The 24,792-nt window shown below is 49.5% G+C and overlaps 9 protein-coding genes across 9 annotated transcripts; 4 read left to right on the plus strand and 5 right to left on the minus strand.

The window, feature by feature from the left end:
* Positions 1-110: 110 nt before the first annotated feature.
* Positions 111-962, minus strand: N7520_004448 (uncharacterized protein; the record flags this gene model as incomplete). Its single annotated transcript, XM_057138382.1, has 2 exons — positions 111-472; positions 521-962. 2 exons carry the CDS (start codon positions 960-962, stop codon positions 111-113), a joined length of 804 nt encoding a protein of 267 aa, XP_056996589.1.
* Positions 963-2,997: 2,035 nt separating this feature from the next.
* On the minus strand, positions 2,998-4,699 carry N7520_004449 (misato family protein; the record flags this gene model as incomplete). The annotated part of the gene is made up of 5 exons (XM_057138383.1): positions 2,998-3,259; positions 3,320-3,825; positions 3,884-4,322; positions 4,374-4,576; positions 4,628-4,699. The coding sequence occupies 5 exons, from the start codon at positions 4,697-4,699 to the stop codon at positions 2,998-3,000; spliced, it is 1,482 nt and encodes a 493-aa protein (XP_056996590.1).
* Positions 4,700-5,076: 377 nt separating this feature from the next.
* Positions 5,077-7,266, plus strand: N7520_004450 (uncharacterized protein; the record flags this gene model as incomplete). The annotated part of the gene is made up of 1 exon (XM_057138384.1): positions 5,077-7,266. One exon carries the CDS (start codon positions 5,077-5,079, stop codon positions 7,264-7,266), a length of 2,190 nt encoding a protein of 729 aa, XP_056996591.1.
* Positions 7,267-8,441: 1,175 nt separating this feature from the next.
* N7520_004451 (uncharacterized protein) lies at positions 8,442-8,987 on the plus strand (the record flags this gene model as incomplete). The annotated part of the gene is made up of 1 exon (XM_057138385.1): positions 8,442-8,987. One exon carries the CDS (start codon positions 8,442-8,444, stop codon positions 8,985-8,987), a length of 546 nt encoding a protein of 181 aa, XP_056996592.1.
* Positions 8,988-9,342: 355 nt separating this feature from the next.
* On the minus strand, positions 9,343-11,442 carry N7520_004452 (uncharacterized protein; the record flags this gene model as incomplete). Its single annotated transcript, XM_057138386.1, has 6 exons — positions 9,343-10,475; positions 10,527-10,870; positions 10,926-11,093; positions 11,152-11,221; positions 11,288-11,322; positions 11,384-11,442. The coding sequence occupies 6 exons, from the start codon at positions 11,440-11,442 to the stop codon at positions 9,343-9,345; spliced, it is 1,809 nt and encodes a 602-aa protein (XP_056996593.1).
* A 477-nt stretch (positions 11,443-11,919) lies between these two features.
* On the plus strand, positions 11,920-12,672 carry N7520_004453 (EXPERA domain-containing protein; the record flags this gene model as incomplete). The annotated part of the gene is made up of 1 exon (XM_057138387.1): positions 11,920-12,672. The coding sequence occupies one exon, from the start codon at positions 11,920-11,922 to the stop codon at positions 12,670-12,672; it is 753 nt and encodes a 250-aa protein (XP_056996594.1).
* A 947-nt stretch (positions 12,673-13,619) lies between these two features.
* N7520_004454 (uncharacterized protein) lies at positions 13,620-18,725 on the plus strand (the record flags this gene model as incomplete). Its single annotated transcript, XM_057138388.1, has 1 exon — positions 13,620-18,725. One exon carries the CDS (start codon positions 13,620-13,622, stop codon positions 18,723-18,725), a length of 5,106 nt encoding a protein of 1,701 aa, XP_056996595.1.
* A 443-nt stretch (positions 18,726-19,168) lies between these two features.
* N7520_004455 (DEAD/DEAH box helicase) lies at positions 19,169-22,042 on the minus strand (the record flags this gene model as incomplete). The annotated part of the gene is made up of 1 exon (XM_057138389.1): positions 19,169-22,042. The coding sequence occupies one exon, from the start codon at positions 22,040-22,042 to the stop codon at positions 19,169-19,171; it is 2,874 nt and encodes a 957-aa protein (XP_056996596.1).
* A 486-nt stretch (positions 22,043-22,528) lies between these two features.
* Positions 22,529-24,115, minus strand: N7520_004456 (uncharacterized protein; the record flags this gene model as incomplete). Its single annotated transcript, XM_057138390.1, has 1 exon — positions 22,529-24,115. One exon carries the CDS (start codon positions 24,113-24,115, stop codon positions 22,529-22,531), a length of 1,587 nt encoding a protein of 528 aa, XP_056996597.1.
* Between the last annotated feature and the right edge of the window lie 677 nt (positions 24,116-24,792).

Below are 24,792 nucleotides of genomic sequence, written 5' to 3' on the forward strand. Positions count from 1 at the left end.
CCATATCTTCACGCTGTCTGTGCTGCCTAACGTCCAAAAATCACTATCAATTTTGCCATACAGCAAAAGATATTCATGAGAAGAATTCCAATCACCTCTAACTTGGCAGATTAGACCAATACCAAAGCAACAACCAATCCAGGCAAGAAACCAAAAAAGGACTTCTGGAATTGGGATGAGGCAGTATTGAAGATAGGGCTGCTACTAGCACCCGGAGCGGCAACCATAGAAGCTTCAGAGCTGCTACTAGCACCTGGAGCGGCAACCATAGAAGAGGCTTTAGGGCTGCTACTAGCACCCGGAGCGGCAACCATAGAAGAAGCTTCAGCAACCGGGGTAGAGACCTCAGGTGCGGCGGTTGACTCAAAACAATCCCCAGCGCAGGTTACAACAGAGGTCAGGATCAAAGTGCTAGTCAAAGTGACTGGCTGGTTAACGACGCCCGATCCACTTGTGACAGAAGTCCACGAGACTATTAAAATTAGCAATGCCCATAGTAATTGACTAGATTATAGCATACCCGGGCAGGTGGTTGTCATGTATGTAGTAGTCATAATAGTTGGAAGGGGGGTTTCGGGCTCAGTTGGACAGGGAGTAGACTCAGGCGCAGCCGTAGTCTCAATAGAGGTCGGAGTGATCTCGGTCTCGCATGGAGTAGAGGTTGGACTAGTCTCGCATTCAGCGCATGGAGTGCTAGGTGGAGGTGTCCCGGTAGAAAACCCAATCTCACATTCCGTGCAAGACACCGAGATTCTATAGAGCGTTCTCGTCCCATTCCCAGTGGGAGTTGTGCTAGGGCTCACAGAGGGTCTTGATGTAGGTGGTGGGGGTGCTGAGGCGGATGAAGTACTGTTTAAGAACTGACGTAAATCAAGCCGCACGCTGCCGAAAGGTTTTCTCGGCAGAACAGTGCCCGAAGCCAGACTGGCGATATAGAGTAGAATAATAGAAGCGCCACGCATATTGAGTACCAAACGAGCGGTATTGCTAAGATGAAGTCGTTAATAGGTCTTGTATAAGCTCTTTAAAACGACGGACCAGAGGAACATCAGCGAAAGAGCTTCTAAAAAAAATGAAGCAGTGAACCAGAGAGGAAACGGCGAGGATATTAGATCAATTTATACACAGCTCCCGGAAGCATCTTCCTGGACTGGATGTTATACTTCCTGGATTGATGGATGAACCTGGCTCGATTTAGATGGTGCGAGACTTGATTCGTACGATGTTGGTACTCATGCAATACAAAGTCATATTTCCGTAGTAGAGTCCACAGGGGAAAGTTGACTAGGCCTAGAATGGCAACAGGAACCAGCGAATTTTCCATGTACCCCAGAGGGATAACGCCGGTAGCTTTGACAACTGGGACTCCACGCAGAGCCGAAGCTAGCACGAGCACATGCACCCGGCTGGCTCGGCAATACGTCCAGTTGGTTGGTCAATGAACGAGCTTGATGTTCACGATCAATCTTTGGTTGGGTCAATGGAAGCACCAGGATGAGTGCAGCCAAGCTCCATACTCAGATCAGGGACTGACTTTTGAAGAGGAAAAGAACTCGAGGCGACCTGACGATCCAGGTGGATCCTGGAATATGTAGCTAAGGAAGATCGGAATATCGATCGTTCCCTGGTAAAAGAGCACTGGTGGCTGGGAGGAAGACATGGACCCATCTCGATGCCAGCCTTTTTCGTCAACATAAATACTGAGCGGCAGAACCCGACCATGTTCCTGGATCTAATTAGAAACTGATCGTCATCTGACCAAGTGTCGGTTAGAGTCCAACGGAGAAAGATAGATATCAATGATTCGTTGGGTGATTGGCATTATGTAGGGAAATCTCGCGAATGAGAAGCACTCGGCAGTCTTGCTCCGGTACCTAAGTTAGTACTGAATTTAGCGCTGAACTTTTTAGTCTAGCGTTGACTATTTGCCGTAGGGCGAGAGATTTATTGAAAGAAACCGGGAGTGATGACATCTGTGCATTAGCCTAGGACCAGGGCATTTCAGGGTCAGGGTCCAGAAAGTAGGCCATTATGATGAGTACCACGAGCTTCTGCAGCCCATTTCCCATCAAGAATTAGCATTGTGGATCTGTTAAGGTGGATCTACGGCTCAGGTATGTTTTCTGAGAGTCAATTGGATATGACGATCCAGTGCGGTGAGGTGGATCATGAAAGGTGACGTTACATAACAGTAACCATGGCTTTGAGCATGTCAAAACAAATCAGCAGAGACACTAAGAGACAGTGAGGGCTGGGGGTGTATAACAAATTGCGCTCAGGCGCACAGGAGACATTGCGGGGTTAATTTGTGTGATAAATCATTCGACAAAAGTCAGTAGATATGGTGTCACCTGTCACCAAATTCCCCATTGATCCTTCCATATTATCACCATGAACAATGGCTCAGTTCTTGTAATGTCTTGGGAATAGTTGGGGTTCCATGGTTGCGTTCCAAGAATTGTAAGTCAAGCCGGTGACACCCGGAAACTGTAAACACGCTGCCAGGGAGTAGTGACGGGAGAGGCGGGTCATTCTGGGAACTATACTTTTGGATCATTAGTTTCAAGCAGTATTGTCATGGAGGGCTAATAAAGCAATGTCAAGATCCGGGAAGAAACTTGGTAATGTTAGGGTGCCAATGTTCCTGCCCAGATGTGAGGAGTTGTCATGTTTCAGATCTCAATTATAAGTACTAGTACATATTAATGTTTATGCTATGGCCTTGAACTGTCTGAAGCCACTTGTGCCGTAGCGAAATGAGCGACATCGTTTCTATAGGTGAGTTCTCCATATAGAACTCGTATTCTTCGAGTGGGCCATTCCCATCGATGGTTCCACAAGTACACATCGACTAAATTTAGGGTTATTGCAGCGGAATAGATCACCGAGCTTCATAACCAAATAACGTCGTGAGATTAACCTTGGGGTCGATAGCCGATCTTTCCGACGGGGAGCGTCATATGGTTATGTAGTGGTATCTAATTTTCCTTGTCCTACCTAGTCAGAATCGTCATCGGATTCACTGTTCCATCCTGTCTCGTAGTTTTCCCTGATCTCGCCTAAACCATTCATCATGTTCTCCCGCTCGTCGACTGATAGCATGCGGGCGGTAGTGGCCTCAATAGACTTGATTCTTTGAGCTGTGCGGATCGAAGAGGTCAATGCGGCAAAGACACTGAGACCGTCACTGGACTGGGACGCTGGGTAGAGATTGTGCGGGAAATTATCAAGAATAGGCATGCGAAGTGGAGTATGGTAGCTAGTTATTTTACCCGGTCAGTGAATGAATTGAAAGAGGGATCACAAGCATGAGACATACCTCTGAAGCATTGCTTCGGAATTGTACAATCGAAGTTTGCGAACATGGCCAAGGTCTTCTTGTGTTTCAGTGGGCTTTCCACGCTCATGTCCGCGAGTTACCTGGACTTGGTTGAAAATATGCGCATCCTTGTCATCGCAATCCCCATATGTAAAGTCAATGTCAAACTCAGATTGGGCCTTGGGTCGCCCTTCCTCGTCTTTTGATGATTTATTATCAACATCCTGTGGGTTGATGGAACACTGCAGCTCATAGATCGTGTGCCTTCCGTCATCACCGGCTAGAGAGGCTTCGAAGTCGTGATACGGTCGTAGACGGGACGGCAAGGTCACGGTCTCAAGAGCGGAGCTAATCAGGGCGGTGGTCTGCCATCGCGAATGACGATCTACATCGATGTAGCTTGGAAGTTTCGAGGGAATGTCAACGATTGGTACATAAATACTGGACTGTGGTGAAATCGAGAACAGCGATTTGGCTTTGTTGACATCCTTTTTCAGTTGATGATGCTGAGAAAAACAAATTAATATTTAATCTTTGCGTTCGAAATTGCTCGGCCAGACAAACCCGTTGAACTCTGGCACCATCCTCGATGGCCCAAACCCACACGCTCTTCTTGCCATACTCATCCCGTAAGCGGTCGATATACCGCGCTGCAAACCCACCCCAAGCATCATCGGCTCCTGAGAATAGCTGCAACGCTCGCATTTGATCACACTCCTCAGCAAATGGTCTGACATCTCGATCAAGGAGATCATGCTCCTTGTCAAGGTCGTTGAAGAGCTCCTCACCAGCATTCCAGTCCTCGAAAGGCATGATCTGGGAATTCAACTCATACTCATTCAGCTGGACAATGGATCGCGGATGGTAAAAGACTCTGTTGTAGTCGGACCAATAGCGAACAGTCTCCGATGTCAACCGAGGCGCGGGAGTGCCCAGCTCTAAGCTTTTCTGATATTCACTGGGCAGAATCGGAGCTTGCTTTCGTACTATCTCTTGTCCATCCCTAATCAAAGGTGAGTTTAAATCTGAATGCATTCAGAATGTAATGACTTACCAAAGACCCTGCCCGCTAGCCGCGCCCTCGGACATTTCGTAAAGGGCATTGTACTTTCGTAGGGTTCCAAACCCGCCTTTTAGATCATAGATGACGGTTCGAGGAGTGTAAGTTTCTGAGCCATCAGCCCCCACACCTGGTCGAAAATGAACATCATGGTCAATAGGAGACTCCTCGCTCTCATTGTAAGTGAAATATGATTCCTATTCATAGATCAGAGCTAGAAAGACCAATAGTAGCCTGGTTCACAGTACCTGAAGATTCCAGAAATGTGTCGCTAGGTAGTTGGCACGCTGACCCAGCTGTAAGGTGACAATCTCATGCATATTTTTTAGATGACACTGGCTGCTGATATTTCTTCGTAAATTTTCAAGTCTGCAGCCACGTGCATGCTCGCATTTGATGCCGCACAGATCAGTGATTCTCCCCGCGCTAATCCCGATTGGAGTGGCGCATCCACACGTGATGATTGGCCCCGTGATAGGCAAAAGGGAACTAACCAGATTGGGGTAGGGTTCAGTGGTGTCCACGGCAACGGTCACCTGACTCGCACGAAAAGGGCAATAAACATGGATCGTGTGGGTGCGTCACTCCCCAAACTTCAACGGTGATTTTCTCCCGTGTACGACCTTTCCTGCCGACCTGCACTAATGACCTCTTGACATCGATTACGGAAAACTATATTCCCTTGACTCTATCCGCGATGGAGTCTCCAACGCGTCCAGTCCTCAGTCCCACCAAAGCCCTGAACCCGGTATCGCCGGAACGCATGAATCAACAAACAATCCCCGCCTCTCCTTCCCTCCCCTCGGAACTCTTGTCCCTACACCATAAAAACGCGAAAGGAGTGTCAGAGGTTCAAGCAAAGGTGGCATTTTTGAATAGCCTCGCTCGAGGGGGAAGCCCAAGTGCTCAAGCACAATCAGCCATAAACAATGCCGCGCTGCAAAGAGCAATCCTCGGTCGCGAGGAGGCTGAATCCGCCCTCGCATCAGCTCAAGAAGACCTCGCCGAAGCACAATCACGAGAACGCCGAATCAGCGAGCGACTTGAATCACTATTAGAGGAACTCCACGGCACCAAAGAACGCCAAGCCAACGAACGATCAATTTTTGAGAAAGAAATCAGAAAGGCCCGGAAAGAAGCTTTCCGTGCGGGCTCGACACTAGTCAAGCTGCAAGAAGAGCTAAAACACGCCAAATCAGAGTCAAAGGCCTTGAAAGACGAAGTCGCCACGGAGCGGGAAGCCAAGGACCACGCGAAACAGGAGGCATTCGAACGTGCATACGCTCTGGCCGGTCTCACTGAAGAACTAGAAGTCCTCAAGGGTAAATTCCGATCTATAGAAGCATCCAGCCAGTCAGATAAACTGGAGGTTCGAGCCCAAGAGATTCGAAAGGAAGACTTTGGCCGGATGTCAATAGCGGAGGGTGATCTAGCATTTTTGACAACACCACGCCGACCGAAGCGAGCTGCCGCAGACTCAATCAGATCTCCTGCTCAGGAAAGAGAGCCTGAAAACATTGCAGAAGCCACTCCCCCGAAGCGACAACGACTATCCGAGGTTACATCTCTTGTTAAGGAGCCAGCCTCAACCGTTACCCCCTCGTCAGAAATGGACAATGAAATGATAGATGAACTGAGGGATGAGCTTTATATCGAGCGTCGTCAGAGAATTCACGCGGAGGAAATGGTCCATTTCCTGAACATCGAATGCCAGTTTGAACGATGCTCGTGCCGAATCGCTGAAAAGGAAGGTCGGAGATACATTTACGACACCGAATACTACGAAAGGTTCCAAAGGCCGCAATTGGAAGCCGAAGCAGCGGCTCAATCAAAGGTCAAAGCTCAAGCAGACGCGGCAGCGACACAAGCAAAGGCAGAGGCAGACGCGGCAGCTAAAGAAGCTGCGGCAGCACAGGCAAAGGCCCAAATGGACGCGGCGGCGCAGGCAAAGGCACAGGCAGATAAAATAGCGGCGCAAATATTGGCCGATGCGCAAGCAGAAGCAGCGAAAATAATGGCACGGGCGCAAGCAGAGGCGGCGCAAGCAAAGAGACAGGCAGAAGCAGCGGCCCAAGAAGAGATAGCTCGACGAGCCCAGATCTCATACTCTGCGCCTCAGTCTAGCCATACCCCTTCTGTGGAGCCTCCTGCCCCTCCTCCACACCGACATGGCGTGGAATCGGGGGTGAAAGTCAAGCGCGAGCCAACAGAACCCCCTGAGAAAATGCCTATGCCGGATGAACCGTTGGTGACCTTCTCACCGGAGACAGGAACTTTCAAAACATTCCCATCACCTATCCGCGACAATGCTAGGCCCCCACCCCGGCGCATTGATGAATTTGCCTCCCAAAGTATTCCGTACCCAAGAGTTCGATCCCGCGCCGAATCCAGGGAATCAGCCTCCTCAAGTGGACATGTGCGGTCTTTCACTCCATCAGAAGAACCCAGATCGTCGTCTAGAATGGCGAACTCTGCCCCTTCAGAGCCGGTTATGAATGAGAACGTTCACACCAATACGTCCATTGACGCCAGGCCTACAAGAAATAGGGAGAGAGAGGAATATCACTCTCATTCAACAACCAAGAGAGTTCCTCTTCGTGATCCAACACAGCCCCAGAGCTCGTCTTTTCTCCCAGATCAGCCAATCAACCGCGATGATGCCCTCGCACAGATAAGAGCGAGACGTAGCCGGGCGCGAAGCAATGTCCGCTCAGTGAGCCTCAACGAAGCAACCGGCCGGTCTGCAGGTTCCACTGGAAGCACTGCCACAACTCCTGGTCGGGGGCCACGACGCATCCCAAATCTCCAAACGCAATCTTCAAGAAGCGAAAACGACTTGGTCGAACGTCGGGATCTGAGTGCTCCGGTCCGTATGTTCCGTCGGTAAATCTGATCGGTGACTACTCAAATTGTCCTGCGCATACGAATCTTCATGTCTATCTGATGTCTTTTGTTCTGTTATTCTGTTCAGCCGGCCCTTGGCTTTACACTGCGAAATACCCCGGCGCAAATGCATCTAATTGTTTACGTATTTCGGTTATTGTGATTTTTTCCTTTTGCATGGCGCTGCACTATCATACTCTTGTCTTTGGTTTTAGAGTGCCAGTCTACTATGCATCACTTGTCTGCACTTGCTTTTTCGGATACTTTCACCCGTATCCACCGAACGCTCCTTGACTATTTCCTATGTTGGCATGGAGTTATCTTGATATCAAGCGGTTTAATAATGAATGCCTTTATATGACCAAAGTTGGAACCCTCTCAGAGCGATGATAGTAATTGTGATAAACAAATATTTTCCTTTGCTATGAGATCACAAATGTCAAGTATCAGATACAGTTGCTAGTCCATGCTACCCTGTCACCGACTTAGTCTCCTACTGTATGTAACGGATCAGGTTTAATAATCCATATTACAAGTCAGCATTCTTATACATTTCAACCAAAACTTCGGTTAGTTGTTGGCCCGTTCGGCTCGTAACTATTACCTTGGATCGGGGGTTCGACTTCTTCAGATCATCACTTCGGTACTAGTTAACACGTTGATGATGGTCGTTGTTTGCTTCGGTTATGATGATTGCCATGTGAGAGAGCATTCTTAAATTTTGCTAAGTCCCTTCAATATTAGGTAGTATTATTGATTATTCAACATATACTTCAAGTGCTATGTCTCGCCATCCTGCCGACCCATCTTTCGGGGTTTGGAAAGAGTAATCGCCGAAGTGGATACCGTTGAGGTGTAGATAGACCTGTCGCTGCCCTTGACTGCTGGTTTTATAATGTAACTTCGGCCTAATATTGAATAAACCAAATAACCACACTATAGCCTCTTCCAGGGTTGTACTAGTCACTGAAAAACTGATTTTTAATCATTCCGATCACCGCTTCTATACTCGTATGTAAACAGTAGTTGGTCGGATATGCCCTTTCAATGATCGGAAAGCAGAGTGTTTATATCCTAAAGAATCACCGGGGCAGGACTGAAAATTATTTCAAGCAATATTCGGACTTTTGTAAACCACCTGGAATATCCCTCGCATTCGTCGGAAACCTTGGAACCATAATGTCTTCCTTTGTTAAAAACGATCGTTTCCCGCCTATCAAGTTATCCACGTCAAACGATGTCTCAAGCGATGAGCGAATTACCGCGATCGATTTTGTCAACCGCCACAACTATGTCTTTGAGGAGTTCAACCCCGACGATATGCTCTCTACTTTCCTTCCAAACGGTGTGGTCTATCACAGCCATGGCACTGTCAGAGGCCACGCGGAGATGAGAGAGTTCCTCGAAAACCACTATGCGTTCTTCATTCATGGCATTAGCCGCAGTGCTACCAACCATGTTGTTGACCGTGACGAAGAAGGTGTAATGGTCAGGTACCATGAATGCCTGATCAGATATGGTTGGGCCGACGATGATGCGAAGATCCTTGCTGGTCATGATGTGATCAGAAATGACGGGTTGCCGGCGATATGGTGGTCTGGTCCTATGATTGATCGGTTGCGGATGACAGATGATGGCTGGAAAATTTTTGAGCGATACCTTGGAGCTCCGGTCAGAAATGGAAATCTTGATCCCCTGTCTGAAGATACTGTGATCAAGCGATGATGTATTTAGCCTTACGAAAGTTGATGAGATTGAATACATTCTACCTTTTACCCTGTTACCCTCAGGTCTTATTTCGACCTAGGCCCATGTTCAAAATGGAATTAAGGAAGAATTGAAGACTGTAAAATGGTGAGACTGTTTTCGAGCGCGTCTGTACCCACCGTATAGTTGAAAGGACTATAGAGAGGGAAATAACCAAAGCTACCTCGCTTGAATAGGATCTCCATGACAGCATAATAGATTTCTGCACATAATGCTGGGCACAGGAGGTATTCACAAATAAACAATGTCAGTTCGTGAAACTCCGGATAAAAGGAAATCACGAGATATGTCACAAAGATAAAAATGCTACCTTTTACAAGATCGAGATACCACAACATCTAATACGAGCGCTGTCGACATAAGCCGAGCGCCCCCACCAGAGTGAAACAAGCTCCTCTACGAAAACTCTGTCAGCGGCGCTCCAAACATCGAGACCCATCTCCCCCATATCAGCAACAGTGATTGCAATCGGGTCTTCTGCATCTTGTGTACTATGCATTGAGCCAGAGTCATGACGACCAGAGGAATTCGCATGTGATCTTTGTCGTAGAAGAGGTGTTTCACCATCATCACTAGGAATAGACTGTCTCGAGTGAGAGAGAGAGATGTCTGCCTCATCGTCGGCGGTGTCATCGAGGTAAGGCGTATCAGCGTAAGCATCAGTCTCGCCATCATGGTCATGGCGAGCAATGGCACCAGAGAGAGTGTAGAAGATCTGGGTCGTGAGACGACGGAAGTAAGCTACCAGCGCGACTTCCGGGGGCTCCTGGCCGGGATCTTCAGAATGGTTAGAGCGGCGGCGAGTAGAACCCGCGCCCGGGTATGCAAGACTCTCCACGCTTGCCAGAAGTCGGGCGTCTTGTTCGATTTGTTGTTCCTCCTCTTCTTCGGATAGGCCGTCGCGGTTTTCGCCCGCAGATGCCCACCAGATGAAAGAGGTATATGCGAGTCGGGTCCAGGACAGAGGTTCTACAATTCTGCTTGAAGAGTAGGTTGACTCGGCGTCCGAGCTGTCCTGTGAGACCGATCGATCCTGGGAGAACTGGCGGAGGCCTCTGCGAAGCATGGCATATCTCCGAGCATCGCGTTGAGTGGCCTTGAGTTGGACTGTCTGATTCGAATTCTGCTTGGTGATGGAGGGGTCCATCAAGCTGATTGTGGGGAAGACCCGCTCAGCGGCTTGCCGAGAGTGGAGCGGGGGGAGTGTGACGAGAGCATCGTAGAGCTCCGGTCTCATGGTGAGAACCGTATCAGTCGAGCAAGCGATCCAGCTGGGGTCCGTCTCAGGGTCCAGGGTTGCCCGAGATGGGTCAAAGGAGGAGAGGAAAGGGATATCATGAATTCCAACGTTGAACAAGGGGCGGGGTCGCAGTGGTGGGATGCGGTCAGTCGGAAGTATCTGCAGAAGAGAGTTTGGCAGAGATGCCAGCAGCGATAGATCATACACTGTAATCGAGTGAGTAAAAATTCAACGCCGAGCAATGACGGGAAACCTACCATAATTGCACGGAGTGTGCACTGGCGCTTCATTCATGAAAAGAATGCGTTTCCGCAAGAGTGCTGCCCTGTACAATGGGAAGATCAATGGTCCAAAGCAATCAAGGAAGTCTGGAAGAGATGAAGCAGGGTGGAAAGGCGTCAAGGCCGGCCTGAACGTCTCCAACACCATGGCATCACTAAAGGCGCGATTGCGAATATCGGGTCGATCTTCCGGTCGGAATCGAAGGCTTAATGGCGACTCAACCGGCGAATCCACGGGCGCAGCCTCTGTACTTCCCAGTCGAAAGGTATCCCAGTAGTCCGATAATGGCTGCAGGTCGGACATGTCCGCGGCGTATCTCCTATCGACGCAATTATTAGTCGCACGGCAGCACGTTGAAGCTTCCCAAAACATACGTCGCCAGATCCTTCAGCTTGGGAGCATGCCTCCAGCTCTTTCCGAGTCTCCCAGAACTGAGGGGGACCAAAACTCCAATGGCGAACATCCTAGCATTGCGCTCCACCTCGGCGGCGGGACGGTTAAGGAATGCGCTGATACCGGCATACTGATCGTGAACGAAGTAGCTAGAGAACAACGTTTAGCGCAGCTTGTGAAAGAGCTCGATAGATATAGGCGACTCACACCAGGTCCTCTGTGACGTTGTGCAACCCCGAAGGGAGCGACTTGTATTCCACCACCCCTTCGATGTCGACTGGATCCGCGTTAGTTATGCGCCACTCCCCAAGATGGGTAACATAAACCGGGGTATGTTTCTTACCTCCCGGTGCAGTTCGTTTCCACGACACCACATATCTGCAATGTAGCCTCTATCAGCGATATGCCCCTCCTTGCTCGGAGCTGGAGTAGGACTTACCCGGTCCGAATGTCGAAGGTGATGACGAAGAGGGCCGCAATGCCCGGGGGCGACTCCATTGGGGGACGCGAGATTTCGATATTCAGGGGCTTCCTAGTCGCATTGGATGGCATGGAGAAGGTAAGGAGCGGGCCGCCATTTAAGCAGTCGGGGAATCACGGTACGAAGCTGGGGAATCGAGGAACCTTTGGAGCCAAGCATTTCCCTGTATCCAGGGTCACGTGTTGACCTCATCTAAAGGTTCATTGTTGATCAATAGCTTACCACTTAATACATTTGCTCGTTCTACGATATTATCTTGATTTGATGGTCAATACCTTTGGGTTTCTGCATTGATTCTGTCTTCCAATTGGTCCAGCCCTGCAGATCCACCATCATACTCCTTAGATGGATCAGACCCCAGCAAAACAAAACATTTTTCCAACTTCCAGGTCGCCCTGATCATTCAACGATCCAATCCAGAAATTCTATTCAATTGAGCTTGGGCCAAGTCTCGCACATTGGAGCCAAAACAAGCTTTTTTGACATTCAAGGACATGGCGGGCGGCTCTCACCCTTATTATCCTCTCGGGGCCGACATCGTCGGCTATTCGCCCAACCAAACCCCTGTTCTGGAGCTATTGGTAACAGCTGGTGGGGGATGTGCGGTCCTGCTCGGATTGACATTTGCTTTGGCCAGTTATGTACGACCAACTCTTTGTGTAGCGGATCGGATTGCCATCTTGTGGTTTGTGCTCTGTATGACCCCACCAATGCTGCCCGACCAAGATGAAAAGAATGGAACTAACTGTGGATTAGCTGGGACTTTACACTGTTTCTTTGAAGGGTATTTCATGCTGCACCATGAGCACATGGCATCTGCCCAGGATCTCTTCGGACAATTGTGGAAAGAATACGCCCTGTCCGATTCCCGATACATGACCTCAGACACACTGGTGCTATGCATGGAAACGATGACGGTGGTGAGTGCCCATTCACCGAAACTAGGACCGGGCCTTTCCAAGCTTAACCCACTGACCAACCCAATCCACCAGCTTCTGTGGGGCCCCCTCTGCTTCGTTGTTGCCTATCTGACCGCAACGCGGCACTCATTGCGCCACCCGATGCAAGTCGTTGTGTGCATGAGCCATCTCTACGGCGATACACTGTACTATGTCACCAGTCTTTTCGATCACTATGTCCATGACCGACCGTATAGTCGTCCGGAGAGGTATTATTTCTGGGTATACTATTTCTTGATGAATTTCATCTGGATTGTGGTTCCATTTTGTAAGTTGTCCGTCGCTTAGGAGCAAGCAAGACTAACTTGAAATAGATTATCTCTATAATAGCATGCGCACCCTCTCCACCGCCATGAAAAGACAAGGGTCAGCCGAGAGGCGGAAAGCCCAGTAACACCTCTTCCGTCATAGCCGCATGTGAGTAGGTGGGGACTAATCCCACTGGGATACATTCAAATGTTGTCTTGGTCGAATTCGAGATTGTAGGCCTTTCAAGGAAAGTCTATGGATCATAAAATAGAACTTCAACAATAATTTGAGGAACTAAAAGCAATGCTAGGGTGTTAAATAGTTAAGAAATAGTGCGTGTATAAGATTACCAGGGGCTTCATATGCATTCAAGTCCAACTTTGTCCAACTTTGTCCATCTCCATAATCAGACATCGATGACGCCCAATGTACGGAGACACGGGAATGATATTATCCCTAAAAGCTCCGATCAAATCTACATCTTTTCTCTTCCTTTCATTCTTGAGGTTACTCCACATTCCTCAGACCTGACGTTGAAGGTAAAAACTGGCGATGCCAAGCCTATCGAGGCCCTCAGCTTTGAGCTAAGAAGAAAGTCTGTTCCGATCAAATCATTTTGATCTTCTGATCCTCCTTACAGGGTCAAAGCTGTGAACCAGTCACAAGTCAGATCTGATCGGCGCGTGGTTTCCCCGGCAGCAGAATTAGTGTGGGAGTTTGGGCTTATCGTTAACCATCTTCTAATCATCCTTGTTTACATTCCCCAAACGTGTCTGACAGCGATAAAGTCTAAAGGAAAGCAAATGTTGCTCTCTGTTCTGAAATTTTAAGGCCATTGTCTGTGTGGTGAGTGACTTGATTCATGTTCCCCCGACCGATGACGAAACGTCAACAAACATTCCCGCTTTCGCATCTGTGCGATCATCAACTCTACGCTTTCCCCTCTAAGTCTGATTTTAATGCATTCTTGGGTCTCATAGACATCGATGCCGTCCCCTGTGACCCCGCACCGTCCCTCCAAGGCTGGAGGGAGTGCCAAGCCCACTCCAACAAAGCCTGTGGATATTGGCCTGCCGCTCGGGGTCCACGATACAAATACGGTTCGCGCAAGAGTGCGCAACTGGCAACAACAAGGAGGCGGGGTAATCACGATCAACGATGGAGTATACGACGACGAAGACGACAATGAGAGCAAGACGAAACCGGAGCCCAAGCCAGATAAGCCGAAGTCAGATGCAGGGAAGGAGAAGCCCAAAGTAAAGGCCAAGGGTCCCGTGGCGCAGACCAGAAAGCGCAGCCACAGCACCCCGCGCAAACGAGTTATTAGCGACGAACATTGGAGAAGAAACCGATCAAATACCTCGGTAGGACAAACGCCATCTCGCAATCTGCCCCCTCCGAAACGCATCAGTGAATATACGACAAACGAAGGAGTGGGACCTGGATCTCCGCGCGCGAAGGATACAAAAGATATATCTGAGAAAGCTCGGAGTACTCCGCGAATGGTAGTTAAAGCGCCCGTCAAGGATGTGAAATCGACTCCCCGCAAACGGCCCGAGTCCGTGGTGGAAAGCGACTGGGAGACGGAGGCCGATCGTCCGAAGTCTGCCATCCGGTCTGAAGTGTCAGCGAAGCATAAGAGACAATCGCCACCACCTGAAGATGCAGCGGAGTGGGCGCGAAGCGAGGCCGACTTCTCGGAGTTGTCGCGGAGACGTGCTCGAGGTCATCCGCAAATACCCAAAGGGGGCATCTTTGCGCAGATGCTGGACGAATCCAGGAAGATGTTCACTTTGCCCAAGGCGGAACCTCCAAAACCTCCTCCCCCAACGGTAAACCGAGGATCAAAGATCGAGGCGTGGTTATCAGACACTCCGGATCCTTTCATGGACGACGGGAACAAAAGTGACATGCCTGTTCCGCTGGATATCAAATCAGCACGAGAGAGACGCTCGAAGAGGGTGGTTGATACGGAAACCTCGAGTAGCTTGACCTCCGACATTCTGGCAGAAAGCGAGTCTAGTCCCAAAAGGCCTCGTAGTCGACACAAAGAAAATGATCGCCCTTCCTCTAGCGATAGACCTCGCAAATCCCAGGACAGCGAGGTAGTGCATAAGCGAGCGAGCGTCGAGAAGCTCCGCAAGTCACCAAAAGTTAAGGTCGAGAAACGTTTACGAGAACCGCTATACGAGGACAGTCTTGCGACATCCGAGTCTGAATTTCAAGCGGGCTCGGAAATATCTGAGGTCTCAGGGAACAACGCACCTGTGCCGCTTGGCCTCAGCAAGCCATTCCCAAGCGTTGGAAACCATCGACTATCAACGATTGCGTCAAGTGAGACTTTGAGTACTCTTCCAGAAGGATCATCCTTATCGGCTCCATCGGCCCTAGAGAAGACTACAGCCAGCACAGCGAACCAGGAGTCAAAGTCCACACCCGAGAAACCCACAGAGGAAGCAGATGAGGCTGCGGAAGAAAAAGACCATTTTGATCCTGATTCCCTTCCTGTAGTGTCATCGCAATTGAAGCGTCGGCTCACAACCCACAATGATCTCATGTCTGTTCTCTCAGTTCCCGCCTCCCGAAGCAGAAGTATTCGATCTGTTCGAAGTATCCGAACCAACAAGAGTCGATTAGCCAGTGCGACCATTCCAGACCTTCTGGCCGAACTGGCCGCTGACGAGGCCAAATATATGCGAGAGCTTAAAACCCTTGTTGGTGGTGTCATTCCCGTGCTGCTGACCTGTGTCCTCTCTCGTTCTGATTCGGCGATCGCCGCTGGCTTGTTCCGTCCTTCGCTGGATCCGAAGGATGACCTGAACTTTTCCAAGCCTATTGTTAATATGGGTGTTGCCATTGAGCGCTTGAAGACATTACACAAGCGCATCCCGCAGAATGACACAGATGCCCTACTGAGCTGGGCCCAGGGGGCACAGAGAGTCTACCGAGAATATCTGAAAGCCTGGAGACTTGGGTTCAAAGATGTAATTGTGAACCTTGCCCCCCTTGAAGAAGGTGAGGCGAACGACAATGCCGAGACAAAAAGTCTGGACGAAGGCATGGAGAGGGATGAGAATGGCGATGTAGTCGATTCTGAGGGCGACAAAGTTGATGTTGCCTATCTATTGAAGCGGCCTCTGGTACGACTCAAGTACCTTGCAAAGAGCTTCAAGGGTATCAACACTCTTCACCCGTCACCCAAGGCCGAGGAGATCGCCACTGCCTATCAGGGTCTTGTGCTTGATGCCCGAAAACGTGCCCGAGATGAGAGGGCAAGATTGGAAGATGAGTCTGCTGCTTGCATAGATGCAAGTCGCGCTAGAGACCCCATGACTCTAGGAGTTGCTCGGAATGTTGTGGTTGACCACACTCGGCGTGTCCGGGCCCGCGATTTCTTTAACCTTTCGCTGTATCACTCCAGTGGCCAGTTAGTAGACTGCCGAGCTGAGTTGCTGTATCGAGACAATGTCTCTGGCAGTGGATCTGGAGGCGACCTGATGATTTGCGAGATTGATCATTCGGATCGCTGGCTTCTTTTCCCACCCATGGACCTTCGCTGTGTTTCGGCCCGCAGCGGCGAAACAGGCGAGATTGTGGTCATGCTTCGCAGTGGCCCTGAGGATGAGAAGTACTGGCAGGAGTTGATCTCTCTCCGTATTGATGACTATGAGATCGGGTTGGAATGGGTTTCGCTGCTGGGCTCCGATCCTATTCCACCATCCATTTGTCGGAGTCAAAGCTTTATCAGTCGAGCAAAGCAACATAAGGCTCGCAAAACTTCTGTCAGCGATTCTCCACCTAGAGCATATCCCAGTGATGTTGATATTCCAATTGGCGAGAGACGACGCTCCTTGACTTCCAAAGAGCACTATTCCGAGCCGAGCACCGTCAGCTCTTCCGCCACGGATACGAGAAGCTCCCTGTGCTCCGCAGTTACTCGTGAAACAGACTACACTACCGGGGGATCTGAGCTTTCAAACAAGCAGCCGCGTTCTGGATTGCAATCTTTGCCTTCTCAGAGCACTAGTGACAAATCATCCCCTGGGCTGAAAAGATCCAAGGCAAAGAGGCAATCCCGATATGGTGATAGCCCGGCCTCAGAGGCGCCTTCTCCTCAGACCATTGTCGAGGAGCAGGTCGCAGAGCCTACGCCCAGTAAAACCGCAGAGTCGACGCCAAGTAAGAGCAGATTCTATGGAGAGGGCAGCGAGGTTAGCCAAGGCACAGCATCGCCCAAGCCGAAGGCGAAATCCGCTTCAAAGATCCCCCAACCTAAAACGCCGCGAAAACAGGCGTCTCCCGAGCCTGAATCCCCTCGTGTATCATCAGTCCCTTCGGCATACCTCCCTCAGATTCCCAAGCTTAGGAGCACTAGCAGCCAAACCCATTTGACCACACCGACCAGCCTTGACGCCGATGAGGAGGAAGATTACCCGCCCCTGGATGCGCTGCCAACCCAAGAACTGCCAGAGACCCCTACCAAGTCCCGGAGAAGAAAGTCCCGCCGCAAGTCAACGCACGATGATGCACCTCCGCCACCACCACCTCATCGTTCACCAAGCTCTTCCAATAGCAAGGTTTCCAACAGTCCCGTCCTCACTCCATCGAGTGCTCGACTGAAGCGCCGAGGCTCTTCCCCTTTGAAGCACGAGTATGAGCCCTCAACGGCATCTGACTCTTATACGGAGTCGGACTCGGATGCATCGACGGTGCGACACTACAGCTACTCCTCTTCGGAATACTCGAGATCCGACTCAGAGGACTCTTATTCCTCAGTCTCAGACTCGGATTACGAGGACAGCGAGCTTAGTGAGCTCCCCAAACCAAGACGTCTGGAATCAGGTATTTCCGAAGCAAGTTCGCTTTCTCCTTCCAATTCTGCATCACAGAGCGGGTATCGGACTGTGCCTCTGCAGCCTGCCAAGTCCTCTAAGGCCATCGCATCCATTTTCGCATGGTCTGACAAGGGAACTTGGGAGGCTTTGCTTCCCGATGATTGCAATATTACTGTCAGTCCTGGCCTCATAGAAGCGTTCAAGATTAGTGCGGATTCTCGATCAAAACCTCTCATCTCCATGGAGCTCACCCCTCTCGTCCCCATTCGCCGGGGTACGGCAATCGACATCAGCATTCGATCGCCTCCAACTGCACGTTCCAAGATAACATCCAGCAACAACATCATGTTCCGGTCTCGAAACCCAGACGATTGTGACGCGTTGTATGCTCTCATAAACCAAGCCCGTATCAACAACCCAACCTATATTGCTCTTCAAAACGCCCGTGGGCCCTTGAACGACGCCCTACCAAACTTCGAGCCCGAGACCAAGTCTGGTGGAAGCTGGTTCGGCTTTCCTCGTCGCAGAAGGAGCTACCGCGCCTCCAACAGTGCGCCCCGTTCTCTCGCCGAAGGCTCTGAAAGCAGTGTAGGAACCATGAGCAGCGCCTTCTCCGCCCTGAAACGTTTCGGTGGAGGAAGCAAGATGTTCAACATCGCCCGCTCAACAGTAAGCTCCCGCAACGGCCGCGAAGGAAGTCTATACTCCGGCTCAGGCGACTCAGGCGATGCGCCCTCACCATCATCCGGCGTAGGCCGCATAGCAGCGGCCATCAAGGGCGCCGACGGAATCGGTCTCTCAAACGCCAAGATCCGCATCTACCTCCGCGAGTCCGCTTCCAAATGGCGCGACATGGGCGCCGCCCGTCTAACCATCATGCCTGCTCCACCTAAGAACCTCTCTCGCCCCGGCACATCTGGTAGCGGCCGTAGTGAGAACAATGCCTCGAATGGCGAGAATTCCCCGCCCAGCTCTGGAGCAGCAACTCCACGTGGTGGCGTCGATTCCGAGAAGCGGATTATTGTCCGCGGCAAGACACGTGGTGAGATCCTGCTGGACGTGTGTCTCCCCGAGAGCTCCTTTGAGCGCATTGCACGGACTGGCATCGCTGTCTCGGTGTACGAAGAGACTAATGATGGTGTCATTGCGAAGCAAGGCGGTGTAAACACGAGCTCTCAGAAAATCTTCATGATCCAAATGAAGAGTGAAGCCGAGGCCGCTTATACATTCGGTCTCGTGGGCAAACTGCGGTATTAGACTGCACCTTGATGCATTTGGGGATGTCAACGTTTGGATTGTGCGTGGTGGATGGATGTGGGTGGTTTTCTTGTTTTTCTCTTTTCATTTTTCTCTTTTTTTGGCTTAACATTTACCCCTATGATCGCTCTAGATCTATCGATGTTTTCTTTTGTACATTTAGATTTCTGGCCATATGTGATCTCGATTCTGGTTCTGGTCATGTCTATCTAATCAAGATTTTCTTTTTTTCCCCTTTATGATTAGCTATCTTCTCTCTTTAGGATAGGGAAAGGGCCCCTCGGTCATTAGGAAGGTGATGAATAGTTGACCTTTTAAGTATGTATCCATGGATACGCTAATAAACCAATCAATCTATACATAGTAAATTATTCAGGCAAAAAAATTATCTTGTTGTAACTCTGAAGCAGTGGTATCTAATCTATTCATTTATGTGGTATTCATCACGCATCAGCAACAGCAGCATCGTCTGAAGCCGTAGTATCTTGACTCTCTACCTCCGCACCATTAATCTTTTTGAAGATGTATCCAATCCGATTACCCTCATCCTTCAACAAAGAAAGAAGAACATCGTCATCAATAATGGTAGCCATTTCTTCTTCATCATCACCAACAATAACCGACGGGTCAATATGCGCATACTGCGCCAACGACTGGTGCATAGAATCCTTCTGCTTCCGGCCTCGCCGTGAAGAATCACGGATGGAGCGTTCCTGTTCCTCCATATCGACCTCAGACGCCTTAATTAACTTCGGGAACTCAGGCTCTTCATCCGAGGCATCACTTAGCTCCGAGAGCTCGGAGTTACTATCTTCGTCCTCACCAGTTTTCAGGTTCGGCGTGGCAATGCCGGAAGAAGGAGCACTGATACCCCTGCCACCGCAGTCACAGCCCAATAAATCATGAGTCTGGCAGCGGCTTTCCTCGTCGAGACGGAACAAATCCCGGAGCTCGGCGGTGGAGAACTGCGCGACGCTGTTCTTGTGCTCCATGACACTATCTGCCAGCCCGAGTTTCGTCACCTGTCGCTGCCAGATCTTTTCTTCCAGACTGCCTTTGAGAATGACGCGGTAGATACGGCAGTGATGCTTTTGGCCGTCGCGGTGGATGCGAGCCATGGCTTGAATATCTGTTGCGGGGTTCCAGTCGACGTCGAAGAGGATGAGACGACTGGCGCCGATGAGGTTGAGGCCCATACCGCCTGCTTTGGCAGAGAGCAGGAAAGCAAAGCATTTGTCGGCAGGGAGGCGGTTAAAGTCATCTACTAAAGGTTGGCGTTTCTGAGCGGGAGTGCTGCCGTCCAGACGGAGGAAAGGTAGTCCGAGGGAGGTGAGAAGTGTGGCAAGGAGGTTGAGGGTTGAGGTGTAGTTGGAGACGAGCACGATCTTTTCGGATGTGTTTGATCGCATGTTATCAAGGATTTGATCGAGGACTCGAACTTTCGCACTTGCTGAGGGGGAGAAGTGGCGCATGAGATTTTGTGGAAGGGAGGCGAGAAGGGCGGTAATAGTTTCACTGGGGGAGTTGTTGTTCTTCGCTGTGAGGAGCGAGGGACTGTTGCAGAGCTTCTTCAGGATAGTGATCAACTGGAGAGCACTCTCGGAATTGCCCATAGCAGACTGGAAGATAGGGGATGCAAGGACGGCTTGATAGATAGTAGCTTGGGAGCGAGTTGGGTTGCAGAAAAGCACATATTCTGTCTTGGGGGGCAGATACTTGGCCAATATGTCTGCAGTTCTGCGAAGGATAAACTTGGAAGTAAGCTCTCGAAGCTCTTCGCTTCGAGATTCACCTTTCTCGATTTCTTTCTTTGTGGCCTCTGGTTGCCGGCTGCGCACGATTGGTGTTTCGAAATCCTTGACAAAGCCCTTGAATGTACCCAGAATTCCAGGGTTCACAAGATCGACCGCGGCAAAGAACTCGCTCAGATCATTTTGAATTGGGGTGCCAGAAAGAATGACCCTCTTGGCTGCATTTAGGGATTGAATCGCCTGTCCACTCTTGTTTGATAAGGTCTTGAGCCGATGACCTTCGTCTGCGATGATAATGTCGACACCGGCACCCTTTGCCAATCCTTCCTGGGCCGTCCTCAACTTCTCATAACCCACAATCATAATGCTGTAAGATTTTCCTTTAGTGAAGTCGGTTAGACGTTTCCGATTGTCATCAAAGACAAAGACTCCAATACGTTCATTGCCGAGCCATTTGCGGAACTCTTTTCGCCAATTGTTGATCAAAGTCACGGGGCAGACAATCAAAGCCTTCTTGATGACTGGAGGAGCGCCATAAATTGGATTCTGTTTCAGAAGGGTCCATAGCAGGGCGATGGTCTGTAATGTTTTGCCCATGCCCATATCGTCTGCAAGGATTGCTCCTTCACCGTTGAATGATCGCATTCCCATCACACATTCGTACAAGAATTGAATACCCTCTCGCTGATGTGGCCGCAGACTCTTCGTCAATAGTGGATCAACAACTACATCAACAATCTGCTTCCCATCAGGAACCGAGGTTGGTCGTGGCATAACCAAGGCTCCTGGCGCGGTCGGATCATGGCGTGGGACCACCTTGACTGGATGTGTTGGCAAGATGGAATCATCTAGATATGGTTTCTTATAGGCGCCAAACCCCGAATGACCCTTGCCATCACCATCTAAGTCCGGTGCGCCTCGTTTCAAAGATCCGCTCCGGCCTAGGGTCTTACTTTGATTGTCGCCGTTTTTCAGCGCTGTCAAAGGAGTTTTCCTGGCATTTTTTGGTTGTGCCGGCGCCGACTGTACGGCTTGCACAATATTCCTTCCAGCTAAATACTCTCTGCGGGGAATTTCAGAGTCAACCTCAACTTCCTTCCCCCCAACATAGAGCATCTTCCCTGGCTCCAGGTCGGCCTCGAATCGCGCCCGTCCCATATCTTTGCCTCCTACATCTCGTAGGATGACAACGCCTGCGCGTGCTGTGAGGATACCATCTCCATCCCAGGTTTTGTTCTTCTTGGCGCTCGGTTTTCTCCTAATCGATAAAGTAATGTCAGCTAGGCCACGAAGCAAACCGAGGTTCAATGCGTACCAAAGGGCGTTGAAAAACTTTTCATCCCCTACCAGTTTGATAGGTTCAGTTGCAGGCGTTACATTCCCCGCGGATTCCTTCCCCACATCGCCGGCTTGATGGAGTGGTTTTCGAGTCACGGGTGTTGGCCGCGTCTCGGCCCCAGGTGCGAGATCTTCTTTTGGAAGGGAATTATTGGATGTGCCCTGTTCTTGAGTCTCTGTTGTTGCAGGCTTCCTGATCAAAGGAGGTTTGAAAGGCTTGAACACCATGACGAGTGATATGGTGAATCAAACTGATCAACACGGATTGCCAAACACGCGACGGGAGACGCGCGGTCACGTGACCCAAATTAATAGTATTGACCAGTTGACTTCCTCGGCAAACTTGCTTCTTTTCATAGATTGATGTTACATGTCCAAAAATCACTAACAAAAGTTCAATAATGAAGTACATAGCTCCATTATATAAGTATATACCTAGGTAAGTAGTAGACTATTGTCTAAGAGGGAAGTTTTAGCTTTGTTCATCTACAGGAAAATCGAGACGCGAGCGAGACTTTACTTCGATTTGATCAATGTGCACACTAGCTAAATAGATAAGCAGACCAATTAGACATATCGTGACCAGGACAGAACGAAGAAAACCTATAAATAAAAATATCATACAGCCTCATATTTCACACCCCAACATCCCACCTCGCCCCATTTACACTTTCCCATAAAGCCGATCAAACTCCATGTCTCTACTTAATAGACTTACTGAGCTCGCTCAAGATCAAAGCGCATTTGCATGCTCGCACCACCATACTCCCAGACCCAAATACGGGCGATTCGAATTGTACCACGAGGGAAACCAGCCAGCACAATAGACGCCGCAGTCCTTCCAATCCGGGTACCCAGAAGCTCCAGATATTCATCTGTGCCAGACTCCCAAGCCTCCGGCTCCCATGGACCACTAGAAGGATACATCTTCCATAGTAAAAGGTCCGAAGTCTGAATGTTGACAATGCTTGTCATGAAGATATACCGAAGGTTATCAAGATCATGCTTTCGTCGATAGAGAGCCAGCATTTGCTCGGACACATGCGGATAATTTCCAGCTTGTTCACCCAAGTCTTCTTCACGATCGATGTTCTTGCATTCCATAATTTGTGGCGAGAACAGTATACGAACAAATGTCCTATCAAACATCAGACCCTCCTGTGTATAGTCTTCATGCTTTCGGGGCATCTCTTCCTGTGGTGGTAAGAACAAAGGCTGTTCAACCCATTTTAAGTCATCACCAGTGCTAAAGGTCTGTCTCGTTCCACCCAATAAGACTGCCTGGGGCATTGTTAGTGTATTTGGGCCAATAGGACAGCCGGGGGCTTGAGGGTCATTGATCCAGCTCGCATATTGAGCTCCTTTTTGACGGAGCCAAACACGAGGCATGGCGGGGTCACGACCAGGTGGTTTGTCGGGTGGCCCTTCACCTGGTCCATACACAGACGACCTTACGCTTGCCCCGGATTTCAGTGATCCTTCTGGAACTTCCTTTGTACCCGACTCGGACTTTTTCGAACTTGCTTTAGACTTTTCAGACCATGCTCCAGAACCCGATCCGGATCTCTTTGGGCTTGTCTTCGGCCCTGTACCATAATCACCTGTGCTCCATGATTTAGCAGATGCGGCCTTAATTGAACCTGATCCAGAGGGGTCTTCGCTTGCACCAGAGCCTATTTTTGAGCCTGACTTAGAGCCTGATCCAGTATTTGGCGATCCTGATCTCTTCTTCTTTACACCTGACTCAGGTTGTTTGATACTTGATCCAGTTTTCTTCGAGCTTGATTTAGACTTCTTGGAATCTGATCCAGACCCTGATCCAGATCTCCTAGAAGCTCTTCTAGACGGATCTGGGCCCACCTTTTCGCCTGTGCTGGATGTCTCAGGATCCGATGCAGCTCTTGTCAAAGCCGGCGTTTCTTCCTCTGGCGGAGGTCCAGCTGCAAGTACTGCTGGTGGCGCAGGTACAGCTTTCCTCTTTATAATACCTGACCCAGGTTGTTTCGTACCGGATCCAGATTTCTTCGAGCTTGGTTCAGACTTCTTGGAACCTAATCCAGACCCTGATCCAGATCTCCTGGAGGCTTTTCTATATGGGCCTGCGCCTGCATTGTCACCGGCGCCAGGGAATGGTATTTCTAGCTCTGGGAGAAGTTCAACTTCAGGAATTACCGGTGCTATTGTAGCTTGTGGTAGCTGTTCAGGTGGCTTAAGTTCTTTCTTGGAGCGTTTTGGTAGGTCTTTGATAGCATTTTTGATCTTTTTGGCAGAGGTTTTGACCTTCTCCAGCCTTCTGCGCATGATGAAAAAGGGAGGATAAAAACTAAGAATGCAAAGGGTCTGAACGGAAAGGAAAATCAATAAATATAGGAAATATAAATGATTCTTTGCTTGTAAGGTCCTTGAGAAGTTGTGATGGCTTAAACGATAGGATATGACTCGGTCTATATGGTTTTTTGCACAGGAGCGAAATGCAGTTTGCAGGTTGAGGACACAGACTCTTTCATAAATCTGAAAATATACTAATCTAAGATAGTATGTTTATATTTCAAAATAGAAAACAAAGATCCATTCTCTATACCGGCGAAAAGTAGATTGAGAAAGCTTGCATAAAGACTTGGTTAACATTTAGATTGAAGTAACATAATGAAAGACTTCATAAAGAATACCGAAGAAGTAAATGCTCCATTCAAGACCGCCGTTGCCAAAGAAGTGTATATCTGTCAAAAGGCTGTGCTCCCCTTTTAGTATTTTTTTTCCTTCATTGTTTGTTTCATGAATCGAAAGCTAATTTTATCACAAAGGAAACCAATTTTCGAAATGAGGTATTCAACACACATCTGCATTATTCGTTATTTTAGACTCGACAGAGCTTCTAACAGGCACACTGACTCTTGTTCATGAGACTGCAGGTGTTCATTTCTACGATTCCGATCAACTTGCCCTTTGAGATATACATTGAAAACGTGCACATTTGT

The sequence above is a fragment of the Penicillium odoratum genome (genome assembly GCF_028828045.1).
Source record: "Penicillium odoratum strain IBT 22623 chromosome Unknown utg000004l_segment0_segment0, whole genome shotgun sequence".
NCBI classification, from domain to species: Eukaryota; Fungi; Ascomycota; class Eurotiomycetes; order Eurotiales; family Aspergillaceae; genus Penicillium; species Penicillium odoratum.